Raw genomic sequence first — 20,205 nt, forward strand, 5'->3', positions numbered from 1 at the left:
ATTTTACCAAAATTTATATTGCGCTGAATCCCACATACGGACCGCGGATATTCAACACTATTTTCAGGAGCTTCCTTTACCTCGTCTGGCCCAAGACATGAGGGATAGATTAAACGCTGAAATCACGACACCAGAACCTGATGGCCTGACAGCCAAGTTTTATAAAATATTTGGGCCAGCCTTGGTCACCCACTTACAAGCTCATTTTAATTACCTCAGGGAGGGGGGGGCAAGCTTAACGCTGACTCTAACACCGCTGGTATCACTATTATAGCTAAGCCAGGGAGGGACCCCGCCTTATGTGCATCTTATCGGCCAATTTCGCTGATTAACCTAGACCTCAAACTTCTTGCTAAAATTCTGGCCGATAGGATCATCTGTTTTATTACACACATTATTCACCCAGACCAAGCCGGCTTTATTCCTGGCCGCATGGCCAGCGATAACGTCCTTAAAATCATCAATGTTATTTGGGGGGCTTCACAGCGCCGGGTGGACCATCTCCTTCTGGCTATAGATGCGGAGAAAGCCTTCGACATGGTCCACTGGCCCTTTTTATTTCAAACATTACATGCAATGGAATTTGGACCCTCCTTCCACAACTGGATACAGGCGCTCTATCATAACCCCCTAGCTAGTCTAAAAATGAATGGCTGCTACACCACTCCCTTCTCCGTGCAGCGGGGCACTCGGCAGAGTTGCCCCCTGTCGCCCATCTTATTTGCTATTTTCTTAGAACCCCTGGCCATCTCAATATGAGGCAACGGGGAGGTGCGGGGCTTTCCTCTCAATACTTGCGAGCCCAAATTATCTTTGTTTGCTGACGATATTATTTTTACGGTTGGGAACCCCACTGTCTCCCTCCCGTTGATTGAGACGGAGCTGGCTCAGTTCAGTGCCATCTCTGGGTTCAAAATCAATTGGGACAAATCTGAGATATTGAATGTCACCTGTCCCCCTGATATGGTATGTAAATTAAAGGCTAACCATGCATTTAAATGGGCTACCTCTAAAATTAAGTATCTTGGGGTATTTTTGAGTAGTCACACTTCTGATCTTTTTCACCATAACTATACTCCTTTAATCAAGAAACTCGATAAGGACTTGGAAAAGTGGAGTTCTCTCCCCCTTACTTGGATCGGCCGCCTAGCTACCATCAAAATGAATCTATTACCTAGATTGCTGTACCTCTTTCAGACTCTGCCTATACCTATCAGCCGAACTACGCTACTACAATGGCAGCGAAAGCTGCTCCGATTCCTCTGGCACCACCGCCCTCCCCGTGTAGCCCAAAAAATTCTTTATCAATCCAAGGCTGAGGGAGGCTTGGGTCTTCCAAATCTCACCTGGTATTACGTAGCAGCTCAAATACGGCCCACCATTGACTGGCATTGCTCAACTTCTATAAAGCCATGGGTTGCTCTGGAGCAAGAATGGATAAGGCCGACACCATTGACATCACTTCTCTGGCAACCTAACAAAACTTGGAGATCGAATCTTCAGCTCGCCCCTTCTACCAGACATACCTACAATGTGTGGAGGAGATGGAGACACCAGCTGGTGGGGACTTCGGAGTATTTCTCACTTACCTCCTTGTTCCACAACAATACGTTCCCAGCCGGCCTTCCTACTAAAGCGTATGAGATATGGAAAGACAGTGGCATTACTTGTTTCCACCAGGTCATGCAGCGGGACCTTCCAAAACCGTTTTTGGTACTTCAGGAGACATACCATTTACCTTCCACGGAGTTTCTTCCATATATGCAGCTACGGCACTTCCTGCTCTGCGCCCGGGCTAAAGGCCTCATATCACCCTCTCGCTCTCTGTTTGAGGGCTATTGTACTGCTACACCTGCCGTGGGGGGCCTTATTTCTAAAATCTACAGGCAGTTGTCTACTCGACCATTCGGCAAACACCCTCACATGCTGGCGTGGGAGGCCGACTTTGGGAGGGCCTTATCTGAAGAGGAATGGTCTACTATCTTCTCCAAGGTCTCCCAGGGAAATACCTCTATACGGATCATCGAAGCCAACTATAAGATGCTCTTTCGGTGGCACCTCACGCCGGCCAGACTACACCATTGCTACCCCCGCTTGGATCCACATTGTTGGCGGAATTGTCATCACGAGGGCACATTTCTGCATATGTGGTGGGACTGTGTCTTTATTAAACCGTTGTGGACCCACGTTTCCACTTTATTATCACAACTTCTTCAGGCCCCCTGTACTCTCACAATGGACCAGGCGCTATTGTTTGCTTCAAAGGACTCTTTAGACCTACCAGGTCAAATATTGGTGCAACAAGTGTGTACGGCGACTAAAATGGAAATTGCATTCCTGCTGGAAGAGACCCTTACCACCTACTCCGGAGGAACTACTATGACGCCTGGATAGAATTTGCACCCTATATCGTCTCACGGCCCTGAAATATCAACGTCTGGCCAAGTTTCATACCATTTGGAAGCCCTACATTACATGGAGACCTTTGACCTTCACATATCCCTGAGTGTGCATGATCTAGTTATCTGCACACTGCCCAGAACTGTTCTAGAGTGGCGGAGGTGCGACCGGCAATATGCCAACCAGTTTCATTTCAATTTCAAATGACATGCGGGGGGGAGGGGGGGATGGGGATAAATGTTAAACACTTTGTTGCTTGTATGTTTCTAACATGTTGCAATTTTCATACGGATATATGCTTCAGGTGGCTGTATTGGTTTATGATGGTGCTGTTTATGTACTCTTGTTCTATACAGCGTTAATAAACTTTCAATTATAAAAAAAAAAAAAAAAGTTGGGAGAGAGAGGCTGTGACAGAAATTGCAAAACAAAAATAAACCGACGCACTTTTAAAGACTCAGTCATAGTGACTATACTGGTGCTGTAATGTAGGGAATTGCAAAATAAAAATGAACCGACGCACTTTTAAAGACTCAGTAGTATTCACATAGCATTTGTATTCAGAGTAGCCAGGTAATATATGTAAACACTTACTGAAGAACCTAGTGAGAAATACCTTGAAATTGACACACTGACTAAGCAATTTCAATACGCAAAAAATGCCGAATTGTAGCACTACTATTTTAGAAAGCCGACAACGGCCGTTCTTATTAGGCTGGCAATAAAATATATAATATGCTAAATTCGGAATAAGCTACTGTAATTTAAACTCAGGTATGTATAGGCAAATACCAAATGCAAACATGTAAACAAACCGCTATCAAATTGAGCCAAATAACGTGTGCGATAAAAAAAAAAAATATTTAGTATGGAAACTTACAGAAAAACAGTATAATCATTCAGAATACTTACTGCTAAATGAAGTAAGGATACGTATGGTCTCCGATCGAGTACACCAGGCACATTTAAAAAGCTATTGCGCCGATACCACTTTTAAATAGAACAAAAACCGCGCCAAAAGAAGTTGTCAATCTTATAAGATAGGAGTGGCTTCAAAATGCCCGTATGTGCTGGGACCGAAGGATATAATAAATGTATCTGAGGAAGCTAAATTGATATTTATAAATGAAAAACTATTGTTAATGTATCAGTGAACCAAAAAATATTGGTTAAGACAGACTATAGCATTGCGAGTATAAAAAAATGTATTCACAAAAATTTTTTTAAAAAGATCATAATCTTACTATGATTATATTTCATACTTTGTACATATATTGTGCACTCCTTAAAATTAGGGGGCGAACAATATAGTGGATTTCCATAAGTATTTTGCTATAAAAATAAAATTCTTACTTAAAAATGCCTTCGGAACAAAAACAAATGTGACAAAAAAAATTTTTTGTATCATTACGATCAAATAATAACTAAATTAAAAGAATTATATAAGTAATAGGGGTCTCTGGTCAGGTACATACGGGTCATTCGATAAATACTAATTTATGTGAAAAACGCGCCAAAGGTACTAGTCGATTATATCAAGGCAGAGTGACAAAATAATATCACTTAAAAAACATGAATTGAGAAAAAAATGTTGAAAAAAATATTGAAAAACACTTGAGTCTTATTTGAACTGAGACAAAATTAATATCGGATAAATTAAAAACACTTATTTAATCATACTATTGTACACTGAGACTAATAACACTCTTATGCTTACATGTAAAAAATCTGTACCACCTACCACTCACCATCTAGATATATAGAACAAGATAAAATACTATGGGGTAGATTTTTAAAAAGTGCGCCTTCGCGTACTTTTGTTGGCGCACCAGGCGCAAACAAAAGTACGCGGGAGTTTAGTAGATACGCGCGTATCTGCTAAAATCCAGAATCGGCGCGAGCAAGGCTGCCAATTTTGGGCAGCCGGCGTGCGCCGAGCCGCGCAGCCTGTCTCCGTTCTCTCCGAGGCCGCTCCGAAATCGGAGCGGCCTCGGAGGTAATTCGCTTTCGCCCTCCCCTCACCTTCCCCCTCCCTTCCTCTACCTAACCCACCCCTCCCGGCCCTATATAAACCCCCCCCTACCTTTGTCGGGGGATTTACGCCTCCCGGAGGGAGAAGTAAATCCCCGCGCGCCAGCGGGCCACTAGGGGGCCGAGACGCGACCCGGGGGCGGTTCCGGAGGGCGCGGCCACGCCCCCGGACCGCACCGGGCCGAAACCACGCCCCCAGGCCCGCCCCCGAAACGCCGCGTCTTGCCCCAAAAATGCCGCGTCGATCGGCCCCGCCCCCGACAAAAAACCCCGGGACTTACGCGAGTCCCGGGGCTGTGCGCGCGCGCCGGCAGGCCTATGGAAAATAGGCGCGCGAGCAGGGCTCTTAAAATCCGCCCCTATATGCATACTATTAATCCATTTCAAAGTTGCATTGTGATCTTGAATCAAAAATTGTGTCAAAGCCGCCGCGTGTGGTAATTAAAATACAATAGTAATGTAACCAAATATCTCATTATGTAACAGATAAAACAAAATTAAAAAAATAGTGAAACATTAAAAATGGTAAATTTTTTTTTTTAAAAGATGAAAAAATTAAATGTGGTAGAAAATAGTAATTTGTACATTTGTGTAGAATATAAATGGAAGTAATCACAAATAGAAAGGTAAAAACATTGATAAAAGACAGAGCACATAAACAAGGAATTATTTATACAGACAAGAGTTAAAATAATGAAAATTATAAAAAAAACAGAGTAATCAATTTCTATATTGAGTCCATTAGGTTCCATGGTTTTAAATTCAAAAATATACTTTTGCTCTAGTTGTAATAGCATTTTTCCAAATCTCCGCCATGCCAATTCGAAACCACTTTTTGAATCACACAAAATTTGAAATCACTAAAGTTGTGGTTAATTTGGATAGCATGTTGAACAAGCGGTTTGGATTCAATTTTCCTTTTAATGTTACTTTTATGTTCAATTATGCGCTCACTAAATTGTCCTAATCTCTATGCATGGGGCATGGTGACTTCCACATAATGAAGCTCGCAGGTATTGAGCTGAGATGGATAATATATTACAGTCTTCATAGTGGGGGTGAGAAAACAAAGATGAGGAAGGTAGGTTAACACGTCGTTTTGGAGATGTATCGGGACTCTGAACTTGCCGCTAAGTGAGGATCTGAATATTTATTTTTATTGAAGATAATCAATATCTGCATGCTGGAAGTGTTTTAAATTGCTTACTTTGGAAAAATAAAAGCCAGAGGGATTATGTAAAACCTAATGCTGTGTTCTTACCCCAGGATCAGGATCTCAGACTGCCACACCTAATATCATTTCCCACATTGAACAAAGGGAAGAGCCGTACATCAGGGATGAGCCAGGAGCAGAGGAAAGGGAAACTGGGAAAAGCAGCTGCTCCGGTGAGTGCAGTAATAAGAGGGACTGGGGTAAAACTGCTGGGATCTGTAGAGACCCTTTCCCCAGCAACTCTGAGATTGCTTTAATCACTTGCAGGGTTTTTGTTTCAGGCATCAGTCACATAGAATAGTCTTTTTGAAACCCAATTACCCAAAGACCAAATATCATCTGAGAAATCATAGTGTGGTCTGTTTGAAAAGAAAGATGGGGACCATCCCTGCTGACCAGTCCATAATTTATGGAGCTTTGTCGTATTATAATAGAGCTCTACATGTTACTTTTCCCTCAGTTAGGAATAAGAAGTGCTTTATCAGCTTTTCCTGTTTACTGTTGCATGATCAGAGAGTCAGTGCTGAAGTCTGGGGACCCCCATGGGGCAGTCTCTTCATCATTAACTGAAAATCCTTTATTCTAGAGGAAAGTGAGCTATTGCCCATATCGGACCTGAGGTGGTCAGATGCATCTTGGCCTGCAGGAGTGGGAGCATTACATCAGCAGCCCAGAAGTGATGATGTCATCATTGGGCTTCCAGTGGACATCAGTTCTCCCCCACCCCTCTCAGACAGTAAAGGGCCTCCTCTGCCCAGATCATTATTTATCTCCACACACACAAACCTATCCTTATTTGACCCTTAAGCCCAAAGGTATGCCCACCCCAGCTTTACTCCTTGCTGAGACTAACTTCTAGGCACAAAGAGACTCTGACTTTTCTGGAGTCTCTTAGTCTGTGTCTCTAACAAACAGACTAATACTCTGTGTTTACTTTTAATCTAGAAAATGATGATCCTGGAATTAAAAATAAAAAGGGACAAGAGTCGAATGCCATTCAGAATCCAGAAGGAAAGGTGTTGATATTATCAGGAATAATTAGAGAAGTTACTTCCTCATGGTCTGCTTTGGAAAGAAATTGCAGGAATCAGTGCATCTCAGAGAAGAAGCAAAGAAATCCAACAGGATACTCAGTTACGAATTCTGTGTGTGAGCACAGTGCCAGTAATGTCACACACACAGGTGCAGAGCAGAGAAATGAGATAATAGAACAAAAAGGCTTGTATAATGCTTTTCTGAAATCTCAGAGATCTCACACTGCAGAATTATTTATCTGTGCTGAGTGTGGTAAAATCTTCCATAGCCAGATTACCCTTACAACGACATGAGAGCGTCCACAGGGGTGAGAAACCATTTACATATATTGAGGTTGGTAAAATCTTTGGCCAGAAGAAAAATATAACAAGTTATGAGAGACACCACACTGCTGTGAAATCATTTACATACAGTGAGTGTGGTAAAAGATTCCATCTTAAGCAAAGCCTCATAAGCCACCAGACAGAACATAAGGTTGAGAAACCATTTATGTGTAGTGAGTGTGGTAAAAGGTTCCGTCATAAGGTAGGTCTGACCAGGCACCAAACAGTCCACACTGGTGAGAAACCATTTACATGTACTGAGTGTGGTAAAAGCTTCAATCAGAAGAGATATCTGATCAGACACCAGAGAGTCCATACTGGAGAGAAACCATTTACATGTACTGAGTGTGTTAAAAGCTTCTGTGAGAAGGAAAGCCTGACCGCCCACCAGAGAGTCCACACTGGTGAGAAACCATTTACATGTATTGAGTGTGGTAAAAGCTTCCGTGAGAAGAAAAACTTGACTGCCCACCAGAAAGTCCACACTGATGAGAAACCATTTACATGTACTGAGTGTGGTAAAAGGTTCCGTCATAAGAGAGGCCTGACCGCCCACCAGAGAGTCCACACTGGTGAGAAACCATTTACATGTACTGAGTGTGGTAAAAGGTTCCGTCATAAGAGAAACCTGACCACCCACCAGAAGGTCCACACTTGTGAGAAACCATTTGCATGTTCTGAGAGTGGTAAAAGCTTCTCTGAGAAGAAAAACCTGACCACCCACCAGAGCGTCCACAGTGGTGAGAAACCATTTACATGTTCTGAGTGTGGTAAAAGCTTCACGCAGAAGAGAAATCTGATCTGGCACCAGAGCGTCCACACTGGTGAGAAACCATTTACATGTACTGAGTGTGGTAAAAGGTTCCGTCATAAGATAAGCCTGACCAGCCACCAGAGAGTCCACACTGGTGAGAAACCATTCACATGTTTTGAGTGTGGTAAAAGGTTCCGTCATAAGATAAGCCTGACCAGCCACCAGAGAGTCCACACTGGTGAGAAACCATTCACATGTGCTGAGTGTGGAAAAAGATTCCGTCATAAAGTAAGCCTGACTAACCACCAGAGAGTCCACACTGGTCAGAAACCATTTATGTGCTTAGAAGGTGGTAAAAGCTTTACTCAGAAGAAAAATCTGATCAGCCACCAGAGAGTCCCCACTGGTCAGAAACAATTTACATGTACTGAGTGTGGTAAAATGTTCTGTCGTAAGGTAAGCCTGACTAGCCACCAAAGAGTCCACACTGGTGAGAAACCGTTTACATGTTCTGAGTGTGGTAAAATGTTCTGTCGTAAGGTAAGCCTGACTAGCCACCAAAGAGTCCACACTGGTGAGAAACCGTTTACATGTTCTGAGTGTGGTAAAAGCTTCTGTGAGAAGAAAAGCCTGACTGCTCACCAGAGAGTCCACGCTGCTGAGAAACCATTTACATGTTCTGAGTGTGGTAAAAGCTTCAATCAGAAGGAAAATCTGCTCAGGCACCAGAGAGTCCACACTGGTGAGAAACCATTTACATGTACTGAGTGTGGTAAAAGGTTCCGTGTTAAGGTAAGCCTGACGAGCCACCAAAGAGTCCACACTGGTGAGAAACCATTTACATGTACTGAGTGTGGTAAAAGCTTCCGCGAGAAGAAACGTCTGACCAGCCACCAGAGAGTCCACACTGGTGAGAAACCATTTACATGTTCTGAGTGTGGTAAAAGGTTCCATCATAAGATAAGCATGACTGGCCACCAGAGAGTCCACACTGGTGAGAAACCATTTACATGTTCTGAGTGTGGTAAAAGGTTCCATCATAAGATAAGCATGACTGGCCACCAAAGAGTCCACACTGGTGAGAAACCATTTAAATGTTCTGAGTGTGGTAAAAGCTTTAATCAGAAGATAAATCTTATTAGCCACCAGAGAGTCCACACTGGTGAGAAACCATTTAAATGTTCTGAGTGTGTTAAAAGCTTTAATCAGAAGAGAAATCTGATTAGCCACCAGAGAGTCCACACTGGTGAGAAACCGTTTACATGTACTGAGTGTGGTAAAAGGTTCTGTCTTAAGGTAAGCCTGACCAGCCACCAAAGAGTCCACACTGGTGAGAAACCTTTTACATGTACTGAGTGTGGTAAAAGCTTCCGCGAGAAGAAAAGCCTGACCAACCACCAAAGAGTCCACACTGGTGAGAAACCATTTACATGTTTTGAGTGTGGTAAAAGCTTCAATCAGAAGAGATATCTGATCAGGCACCAGAGAGTCCACACTGGTGAGAAACCATTTAAATGTTCTGAGTGTGCTAAAAGCTTTCATCAGAAGATAAATCTGATCAGGCACCAGAGAGTCCACACTGGTAAGAAACCGTTTACATGTTCTGAGTGTGGTAAAAGGTTCAGTCATAAGTTGAGCCTGACCGCCCACCAGAGAGTCCACACTGATGAGAGAGAATCACTGGAAGCAAAATTCTAATACAGTAGTGGAGAAGGAAGACGGTGTGATCACCTGGAACATTCCTATTTCCACAGAAGATCAATGCATGAAAACCAGAGATTGTGGTGAAGTAGAAGAACACAAGAATGGCATTGCTGATAAAAGTACCAGCACCCAGAGATTATTCTGTGGATTGTATGAAGAAGGGAGAGATATTTATTTATCAAAAGATGCAATCAGAGACCAAGAACATGTGGCAGAAAGATACAGAAGTAGTCCCAATTATATTGGGTGCCACTAATCTGATTAAGAATTTTCAAGTTCATCTTGATATGTTACCTGTTAAGATTACACCTTATGACCTCCAGAAGGAGGCTCTCTCTGGTATAATGCATGTACTAATAAGGGAATGTATAGTAAATTTTGAGAAATTTAGCTCATCCCCAACATGCCATGGCTTACAAATGATGATCATTCCTGTCAAGGTCTGCACAAAACAAATCCAACTGGAGAGATTGCCCTGTGGGAAACCATTTACATGTACTGAGTATGGTTAAAGATTCCATCATAAGACATACCTGACAAGTCACCAAAGAGTCCATACTGGTAAAAAGCTTTTGCATGTATTATGCAAAAAAAAAAATATATATATCCCATTATGGTAGCACCTATCACTCAAATGTTAGGTCTAATAACTTTCTCTATTTTTCTTTTAAATACACAATCTCTACTAAAAAAGATCACTCTACTAAGTGATATCCTCACAGATGAAAAGCCAGACATATGTGCGATCACCGAATCATGGCTAAAAGATACCGACACAGCCATAATAAATCAACTACCCATTGACACATACAATGTTTTTTTCCATTCCAAGGAACAAAAAGAAAGGTGGAGGTATTCTCCTGGCTGCCAAAAAGAAATTTAACTTTACAGTTCAAACTACTTCCCCCTCCTCCAAAATTGAGACTGGCCTTTTCAAATCCAAGGATCTTCAAATTTGCCTGATCTACTCCCCCCCCCCCCAGCATACTTGAAAATAACCCATCTCTACTTACAGAATTTATTATCAAAAACTTTGATATTCACCTCCCAACAATTATACTCTGGGAATTTGAACTTACACTTTGATCGTATACCACTATCCCCATCCTGCGAAGCATTATTGACCTCTCTTAATGCTCTAGGCTTTCAACAAGCTGTGACCAACCCGACTCATAAAGCTGGTCATACCCTTGATGTCATTTTTACTAACTCCCTTATTGAAACAAAACCTCCCCACTGCACTCCTATTCCTTGGTCTGACCACTTCCGGATTGACACCTGCTGTACAATAAAGCAATCACCAACTAATGTTCACAGCAAAAAAACTATCTACTTCCGAAAACAAGGTCAAACAGATGAAATTAATAATGTGATATCAGAAGATCTCAAAAATTTAGATCTCACGGACGCAGAATCAGCTACCTCTTCCTGGTTTAAAATTACCAGTAACATAGCAGAGAATCTCTGTCCCATTCAATCCAAAGAAATCAATTCTGAAAAAATAATTTAAAAAAACCCCCTTGGTATACTCCTGATCTTAAAGCTATGAAAATGGAGCTACGTAAAACAGAAAAAGAATGGCGCAGAAACCAAAATTCTACGACATTATTAAAATTCAAATCATTGCTACACAAATATCGCCAAACCACCGATAAAACGAAAAAAGATTTCTATGCTGCCAGAATTCACCAATATCAATTCAACCCTCAAGCACTCTTCCAATATGTCAAAAGCCTTGTAACTGCTCCAGCTCACAACAGTCCAAACAATAACGATGATTCAAAATGTGAGGAACTAGCTACGTTCTTTTTTAACAAAATACATTCTATTCTAACGCGATTTAAGTCATATCCTGCTCCTTCACACACCAACCAAGCTACATCAGCCACTCAAGATAAATCTGAAACAAAGCTAACTAATCTTGAGATCACTACTGGTATTGAAGTTGAGTCAATTCTAAAGAAAATGAAATCAGCTTTCCACCCCACAGACATCTTGCCCACTAAGACTCTTCTTTCAATACGTTCTATAATAGCAAAACCTATTGCAAAGATTCTTAACAAATCCATCACCACAGGCATAGTTCCCTCTATACTCAAACATGCTATCATAACTCCAATGATAAAAAAAAATCTAACCTAGATTCATCTGATCCAGCAAATTTTCGACCAGTATCAAACCTACCCTTCCTTTCAAAAATTATGGAAAAAGTCATCAACAAACAACTAACTGATTATTTAGATGATCATCAAATACTCTTCCCATCCCAATTTGGGTTCAGAAAGTACCACAGCACGGAAACACTTTTGATATCACTTTCAGAGGTGCTACTAAAAGCTTTAGATGCTGGTAAATCATATCTCATTGCCCTTCTTGATATATCAGCTGCTTTCGATACGGTAAATCACAACACCCTTTTTATCCGCCTCTCTGAAATAGGTATCTCTGGATCGGCACTACTATGGTTTCAGTCATTCCTGAGCAACAGAACTTACAGTGTTAGATGTGGACGAAGTGAATCCAAGCCAAGAAACCTCTCTCAAGGAGTTCCCCAAGGATCCTCTCTCTCCTCCACATTATTTAATATTTACCTTACACCATTATGCCGGTTACTTTCAAAACTGGGTCTTCAACACTTCATCTACGCAGATGATGTTCAGATACTCATACCTATTACCAGCACAATCACAAATGCCCTGAGCACTTGGAAGACAGCTTTATTAGAAATTAAAACAATCCTCACAGACAACCAATTGGCTATCAATACCAATAAAACTGAGCTAATCATAATTTCACCTCCAAAAAATACAACACTGATCAACTCTGGTACTACACAAGACATCTCCTCTATGTCACAGCAAGTACGCAGCCTTGTTATCATCATTGACACCAATCTCACGTTTAGAAAATTCATCGCGGATACGGTTAAAAATGGTTTCTTTAAGCTACACACGCTTAAACGTATTAAACCTCTTTTATACCAATATGACTTCCGCACAGTCTTACAAGCTACTATTTTATCAAAGATTGATTACTGCAATGCTCTGCTACTGGGTCTACCTAAAGCTACAATTCAACCTTTGCAAATGTTGCAAAATGCAGCTGCCCGCATTATCACCGACACAAGCCGCCACGAGCACATTACTCCAGCACTTCAGTCTTTGCACTGGCTACCCGTGGCTTCCAGGATAATATATAAATCTATGACGCTGATACATAAAGCCATTCAAAACAGAGATATGCACTGGTTCACCGATCATCTTCAATTCAAAACTTCATCCCGCCCAACGAGATTCCAGCATTTAGCCAAACTAAAGATCCCAGCACCCAATCTAACCAAACTTTCTACTACAAAAGAACGATCATTCATCATTGCTGGATCAACAATATGGAACACCATGCCCTCTGAATTACGCCAAGAACTTTGTCACAAAAAATTTAAACAAAACCTTAAAACCTGGTTATTTAAAAAAAGCCTACTATTAATGACCTGAGTCCTACTATTCTTCCTAATCTCCACAGTCTATCATATATTGTTTATTTTCTATTAATACAAAGTTATACATGGTATTGTATTTGTTCAGTTACTATGTTATATTGTAAAGCGCAATGCTGAATTATTGTTTGAATGTAAACCAAGGTGATGTTACTTACGTACCCCGGTATATAAAAATCTGTAAATAAATAAATAATAAATAAATGTACTGAGTGTGGTAGTAACTTCCATCACAAGTCAAACCTCAATAACACCAGAGAATCCACACAGAAATGAAAGTATTTATTTGTACTTGGTGTAGAAAAAGTTTCAAATAGACAATCCAACTCTCAGGACACCAGAGAATCCACAGAAAGAGACCATTTTCATGTTCTGAATATGAGAAAAGCTTTATTAACAAGGGAATGCAATGTTTCTTTTTTTCTTTATGCATTTACAAAATAATCTCAAGCAAACACTTGAAAAGTAATACATGTGTTCCTAGCGTGTAGCAGATGGACTCAGGACCAATGGGTATAGTGTACTCATGCTAGCAGTTGGAGACGGATCAGATTTCAATCTGACGTCAGCACCTAGTACATATACCCCTGCAGGAAGTGCAGATTCTCAGTATTTTCCGTCTCCAAAGCAGTTAGGAGCTATCTTCACGCTCACCGAGCGTTAGAACCAATTTAAAGAGCAAAAACATCCTGAAGACGAGCCCCGCACTCCTGCGGTGATACCCTCGGGTCCCTCCCCCAGTTGAGTTTCCCGAGGTGATTTCCGTGGTCCCTCGGAGGTAAGAGCCTCGGTCCGGTGGCCGAATCGTGGCAGGGACCTAGCCCCCGAGCGAGAGGAGTTCAGGCGCGGCTGAGAGGCAGCGGGTGCACCCCCTTGAGCTCGGCGGTGAAGGTATTTACCCTCTCCCCCCGCAGCCGGAGACCGCCCGGGTCGAAACCGGGAAGCACCGAAGACAAGGTAAGGCGTACATTTTCAATTTAAACGGTCTCCGAAGTTCGAGGAGGAGCAGGGTCTGCCCACGTGGAGACCCTCCAAGGAGGTCGCCATATTGCCCAGACGCTCGCCGTCGCCATCTTGGCTTTCTTCGCCGCCCGATCGAGCGCACAAATTAAGCTAAGCGCATATTATAGGCGCCCAAAATTAGCCGGGTGCATATTTTAAGCTAGGCGCCCAATAATTGGGCGCGTATTTTAGGCGCCGATTTTAGGTGCTCATTATAGGCGCCGATTTTGGGCGCGCATTATAGGTGCACAAACTTTGAGTGCACATTATGGGGCGAACCTAAAACCTCCGCGCATAAGCTTTGCGCACAGTGCAAGGCGCATACCTACGGCTCGGAGCTAAACCGGCGCGCATATACAGACGCAATGGATCGCATAAGAGCTTACGCATCCACAGAAGCGGCACCTCCAGTAATAGGCATAAAAGCCCAAGGCCTCTGCCCTACATGCCACATCAGAGCCGCACAGAGCGAGGAAGCGGACGCCCTATGCGCACACTGTGAGGAGGCCCTGGGAGACTCAGGCCAGGGCCATCCCCACCCGGGTCCCAGTGCTAGCTCCTCGGGAGGCACCCCGGATCTAGCTGGCCCCAGTGATTCCATCCCTCAGACGGGGAACCCCAGGGAACTGGCGCCCCTCAACTTAGACCCGGCATCGATCTCCTGGGTGGAGTTATTTAAAGGGATTCACGCCTTTGTCAAGATGCAGACTGAACCCCGGGCCGGCCATCCATATGCTCCGGAAGGCCCTCATGCCCCAGGACCCTCGAGGCCTAGGCACAGGCTCCCACCACCCAGAAGCCCCACCTATGAGGACACGGATTTCTCCGAGGAAGAAGTTGAACCCCTGGAGGAAGGAGAACTCCCCTCGGGGACGGAGCCGCATCGAACCATGAGACGCTTCTTCTCAAAGGATGAGCTTCCGGACCTGGTATCTCAATGCCTGTCGGAACTCACTATCCCGGGCCAAGGCACCCCAGGGGAACCTAGAATGAACCCCCTGCTGGAGGGCCTTCGACAGACGTCCCATCATTTTCCCCTCTTACAGGCGGCACAACAGCTAATTGACCTGGAGTGGAATGCGCCGGAATCCTCATTCAAAGGGGGTCGAGCCTTATCAGCCATGTACCCCCTGGACCCAGCAACCAAGGAGCTTCTGGCGTGCCCCAAGTGGACGCCATGGTTTGCGCGGTCACTAAGCGCACCACAATACCAGTGGAAGGAGGAGCGGCCCTCAAGGATGCACACGACCGACGCCTGGAAGCCATACTGAAACAGGCCTTTGAGGTAGCAGCCATGTCCCTACAAATTGCGTCCTGCTGTACCGTGGTGACACGCTCCTGTTTATCCCAAGCCAGGAACAGCACCCCGGGGAGAAGCCATGGAACCGGCCCTTTCGTTCCTCACTGACGCTGCCTCCGACCTAGTACGCACGGCAGCCAGAGGAGTGTCATCCACAGTGGCAGCCAGGAGACAACTCTGGCTGCGTAATTGGTCGGCCAACGCCTCCTCCAAGACACGCCTCACAAGACTGCCCTTCAGGGGATCCCTCCTGTTCGGCAGCGAACTAGAGAAGCTGGCTAACAAATGGGGCGACTCTCCAGTACTCGCCTACCAGAAGACAAGACGAAGAGAAACCAGCGTTCCTTTCCCAGGCCCTCCAGAGGCAGAAGCTCACAGTGCTTCAACCCTTACAGGAACAACTACCCAGCGCCCCGCCCTACGGGCAGGAACCAGTCCTTTCAGAACAAACACAGCAAGAGGGGAACCAGCTCGGGTCCAGGCCCCATCCGCACCCCACAATGAGATTCAGCCAACCCATCCAAGGGAAGAAGCCATAGGGGGCAGACTAACCCTATTCTACCGCAGATGGGTCGAGATAACTTCGGACAAGTGGGTCCTAACCATAATCAGAGAAGGATACTACCTGGACTTCCTCCGAACCCCTCCGGACAAGTTCGTGGAATCTCCCTGCCACAACCCCTTCAAGAGGTCGGCAGTGGAAGCTACCCTGACCAGACTCCTGACCCTAGAGGCCATAACCCCGGTTCCAGCACGGGAATTAAATTCCGGGCATTACTCTATTTACTTCATCGTACCCAAGAAAGAGGGTACGTTCAGACCCATCCTGGACCTCAAGTCAGTCAACTGACACCTAAGGGTCCCAAGATTTCGAATGGAAACCCTGCGGTCAGTCTTACGGGCAATACAGCCAGGAGAATACTCACATCCCTGGACCTGTCGGAAGCCTACTTGCACATCCCAATCCATCAGGAACACCAGCGCTACCTATGCTTCAAGATCCTGAATCACCACTATCAATTCCGGGCACTACCCTTCGGGTTAGCCACTGCACCGCGGACCTTCACCAAGGTAATAGTAGTGGTAGCGGCGACACTCAGGAAGGAGGGAATCCTTGCCCATCCTTACCTGGACGACTGGCTGATCAGAGCAAAATCACCGGAGGAGAGCCACCGAGCAACCAACAGAGTCATAGCTCTACTGGAAAGCCTAGGTTGGGTAGTCAATACAAACAAGAGCTCCCTACAACCATCGCAGTCGCTGGAATACCTAGGAGTCCAATTCGACACCAAGGAGGACAAGGTCAGCCTGACCCCTACAAGGAGATCAAAGCTGCGGGACCGACTACAGACCCTGCTGAGCACCCCCCGGCCCACAGCATGGGATTACCTTCAAGTCCTCGGTCTAATGGCATCCACACTGGAAGTGGTACCATGGGCGCGAGCCCACATGAGACCCTTGCAGCGCTCACTCCTATCATGGTGGAGTCCACGTGTCCAGAACTACACTGTGCATCTACCCCTACCGTCCAGAGTTCGGACCCAGCTAAAGTGGTGGCTACAGCCCAACCACATGAGCCGGGGATCAAGAATATCCTCTCCAACCTGGACCCTGTTCACCACAGATGCCAGCCTACACGGATGGGGTGCACACTGCGAAGAGCTAACCGCCCAAGGGCGGTGGAACGAAGTCGAGGTGGGGTGGAACATCAATCGATTAGAGGCATGGGCAGTCCGGCTAGCCTGCCTGTGGTTTGCCCACAGACTTCAAAACAAAGCGGTCAGAGTGATGTCGGACAACGCCACCACGGTGGCCTACATCAACTGGCAGGGCGGAACCAGAAGCCAACAGGTATCCTTAGAGATAGCTCCCCTGATGACCTGGGCGGAAGCAAACCTCCAGGACATCTCCTGCCGTCCACATCGCCGGGAAGGACAACACCACTGCAGACTTCCTCAGCAGGGAAAGCCTAAACTTGGGAGAATGGAAGCTGTCAACCACAGCCTTCAAGATGATAGTGGACGGTGGGGGACCCCAGACATGGATCTTCTGGCAAACAGATCCAACGCCCAAATACCCAGATACTTCAGTCGCAGGCGAGATCCGCAGTCACAAGGGATCGACGCCCTGGTGCAGACCTGGCCACCGGGGACCCTCCTTTACGCCTTTCCCCCTTGGCCCCTGCTGGGCGCAATCATTCACAAGGCACAGCGACACAGAGGTCTAGTTCTGCTGGTGGCCCCGGACTGGCCAAGAAGACCCTGGTACGCAGACATGAGAAGACTACTGGCAGGGGACCCTCTGCCCCTGCCCCCACACAGGGACCTACTACAACAAGGTCCTATCCATCACGAGGATCCAGCTCAATTCTCTCTTACGGTCTGGCCATTGAGAGGGCCCGACTGAGGAAGAGGGGATACTCGAGGGCAGTAATAGATACCCTCCTCCTAGCACGCAAGTTCTCCACATCGCTAACATATATAAGGATCTGGAGAGTTTTTGAGGCCTGGTGCGAAGATCACAATATCAAACCACACTCCTCTAAAGTCCCAATCATCTTAGAATTCCTACAGAATGGACTCCAGAAGGGCCTGTCCCTCAACTCAATCAAGGTACAGGTGGCAGCGCTGTCATGCTACGGCCCCAGGAACAAGGGCGACAGCATAGCTGCACACCCAGACATATCAAGATTCCTGAAAGGGGTCAAACACATTCGCCCACCACTAAAGTGGCCAGTGCCCCTGTGGAACCTCAACCTCATCCTGGAATTCCTAGCGGGACCCGCCTTCAGACCCCTCCGAGGCCTGTCCCTCCATCTACTAACCTTGAAAATGGTGTTCTTGCTGGCCGTATGCTCGGCCCGTCGCATTTCAGAGCTACAAGCACTGTCCTGCCGTGATCCATTTCTCAGAATCACCCTGGGGACCATCCATCTACGCACGGTCCCATCCTTCCTCCCCAAAATGGTCTCACATTTCCACCTCAACCAAACCATTTCATTACCAACCGTGGAAGGTGTGAAGAAGTCGGAAGAAGGCCGGTCTCTACGCCATCTCGACATCGGCAGACTACTATCCAGATACCTGAAGATGTCAGAACTGGTACGAAAGACGGACCACCTGTTCATCCTGCACAGCGGGAAGAAACAAGGGGAAGTGGCCTCACGGGCAACCATCGCCTGCTGGATCAAAGAAGTCATCAAGGCGGCCTACGTAGATGCGGGAAAACCACCACCTCTACAGGTCAAGGCCCATTCCACCAGAGCCCAGGCGGTTTCCTGGGCAGAAACCAGAATGCTGTCGCCTGCCGAGATCTGCAGGGTGGCAACGTGGTCCTCCATTCATACCTTCTCCAGATTCTACCGTCTGGATGTTCAGGCTCGGGAGGACACAGCATTTGCAAGGGCAATCCTTATTGGACCACGGGCAGCCTCCCACCCAGTTCGGGAGTAGCTTTTATACATCCCATTGGTCCTGAGTCCATCTGCTACATGCTAGGAAATGGAGAAATTACTTACCTGATAATTTCGTTTTCCTTAGTGTAGACAGATGGACTCAGCAGCCCACCCTCGGCTGCCATTACACATGGTCATTCATCGAATCAAGGTAAGCCTTGTTTTACTCATCATAGAGAATCCACCCTGCCGGGTGTCGACGCTTTCCGGTTGAGGACACTGGCGGTCTCCAGCTATAGTTGATCAACCAATTCAATCCAATCAGAGTAAACACATTAAGTTAATCAATCGGTCAGTCACACATATATCCATAAATGCTTTGCAAGGAAGAATACTGAGAATCTGCACTTCCTGCAGGGGTATATGTACTAGGTGCTGACGTCAGATTGAAATCTGATCCGTCTCCAATTGCTAGCACGAGTACACTATACCCATTGGTCCTGAGTCCATCTGTCTACACTAAGGAAAACGAAATTATCAGGTAAGTAATTTCTCCAATATTACTGCAAAAAACAGAAAAAAAAATGAAGAAATACACAATCAAATAATCACATGTCTAACAAGCCCACTAGTTAGGATCCAAGATTTACAATATCCAAAGGAAAGTCTTATAAACAGCATCGAAATAAGGGAGGAAAGGTTGGCATATCAATTATGAGAGGTCAAGTTGCAACATTTGTGGAACTCATTGAGCAAGAACTGGAGAAGAGCTGAGCTGACCCCCACCTTTATTAGATAGAAAAGATGTTAATTGGGAAGGTTGAAAGAACAGGTAAAAAACCCCCAGATATTTAATCATACATTTACATGGAAATTTTAATATAAATAGCGACCCTAGTTCTAGAACCGTGGGCCACAATAGCAAAAACGGATGTCTTCTCCTTTTAGTTTGCTTTGAAAGACCTGGAAATATTTGAACTTTATGATTAAGAAAAAGCTCTGTGCAATGAGCAAAGTATTTTTTGAAGATCCATTCCCTATCAGTCTCAAGCAAAAAAAGTAAAAATCAAAGTGGAAGATGTTGCCACATTTTCATCTGACAATTCCAAAACTGCAGAAATATCCAAATGTGGTGTTTCAGGAGGTATTAGAACATACATAGTATTACTCTGAAGAGGGCTTTTCTTCAATGGAGGAATATAATATATCTTGGAAATTATAGGAAGAGTAGGCTCTGGAGTTTTAAGTATGGCCAACAAGAGTGTAAAACTTTAATGAGCTCCTAGATAATCTTAACATACAACTGGTGACTCCCCACAGTGACGGTCTAAGTATACAGCATAGAACATCATCGCCCATGAAAGAGATCTGCTCACGGCAAAAGGATCACGTTGCAGCAAAGGGAAGTTGTCAGTTTAGAGATTTCCCGCCCACCTTCTTTCCCAGCGCGTGGTCCCTGAATACTCAGTGCTAGTACGATGCGGCAGATTGTATGTATGATTGATTGAAAGGGAGCACTCCGAAGGAAACAAAGGAGGCAGATTTAGCGCTCT

At 45.0% G+C, this 20,205-nt stretch overlaps 1 protein-coding gene across 1 annotated transcript in view; it reads left to right on the plus strand.

Moving 5' to 3' along the window:
- The window catches only part of LOC115085976 (zinc finger protein 585A-like), a 70,277-nt gene extending 59,311 nt beyond the window's left edge, over positions 1-10,966 (plus strand). Inside the window, 3 exon segments of the mRNA XM_029592561.1 lie at positions 5,698-5,817; positions 6,590-6,877; positions 6,879-10,966. Coding sequence (XP_029448421.1) covers positions 5,698-5,817; positions 6,590-6,877; positions 6,879-9,454 — 2,984 coding nt within the window. The 3' untranslated portion in view covers positions 9,455-10,966.
- The last annotated feature ends 9,239 nt before the right edge of the window (positions 10,967-20,205 follow it).

This window comes from Rhinatrema bivittatum, chromosome 2, assembly GCF_901001135.1.
Source record: "Rhinatrema bivittatum chromosome 2, aRhiBiv1.1, whole genome shotgun sequence".
In the NCBI taxonomy this organism is placed as follows: domain Eukaryota; kingdom Metazoa; phylum Chordata; class Amphibia; order Gymnophiona; family Rhinatrematidae; genus Rhinatrema; species Rhinatrema bivittatum.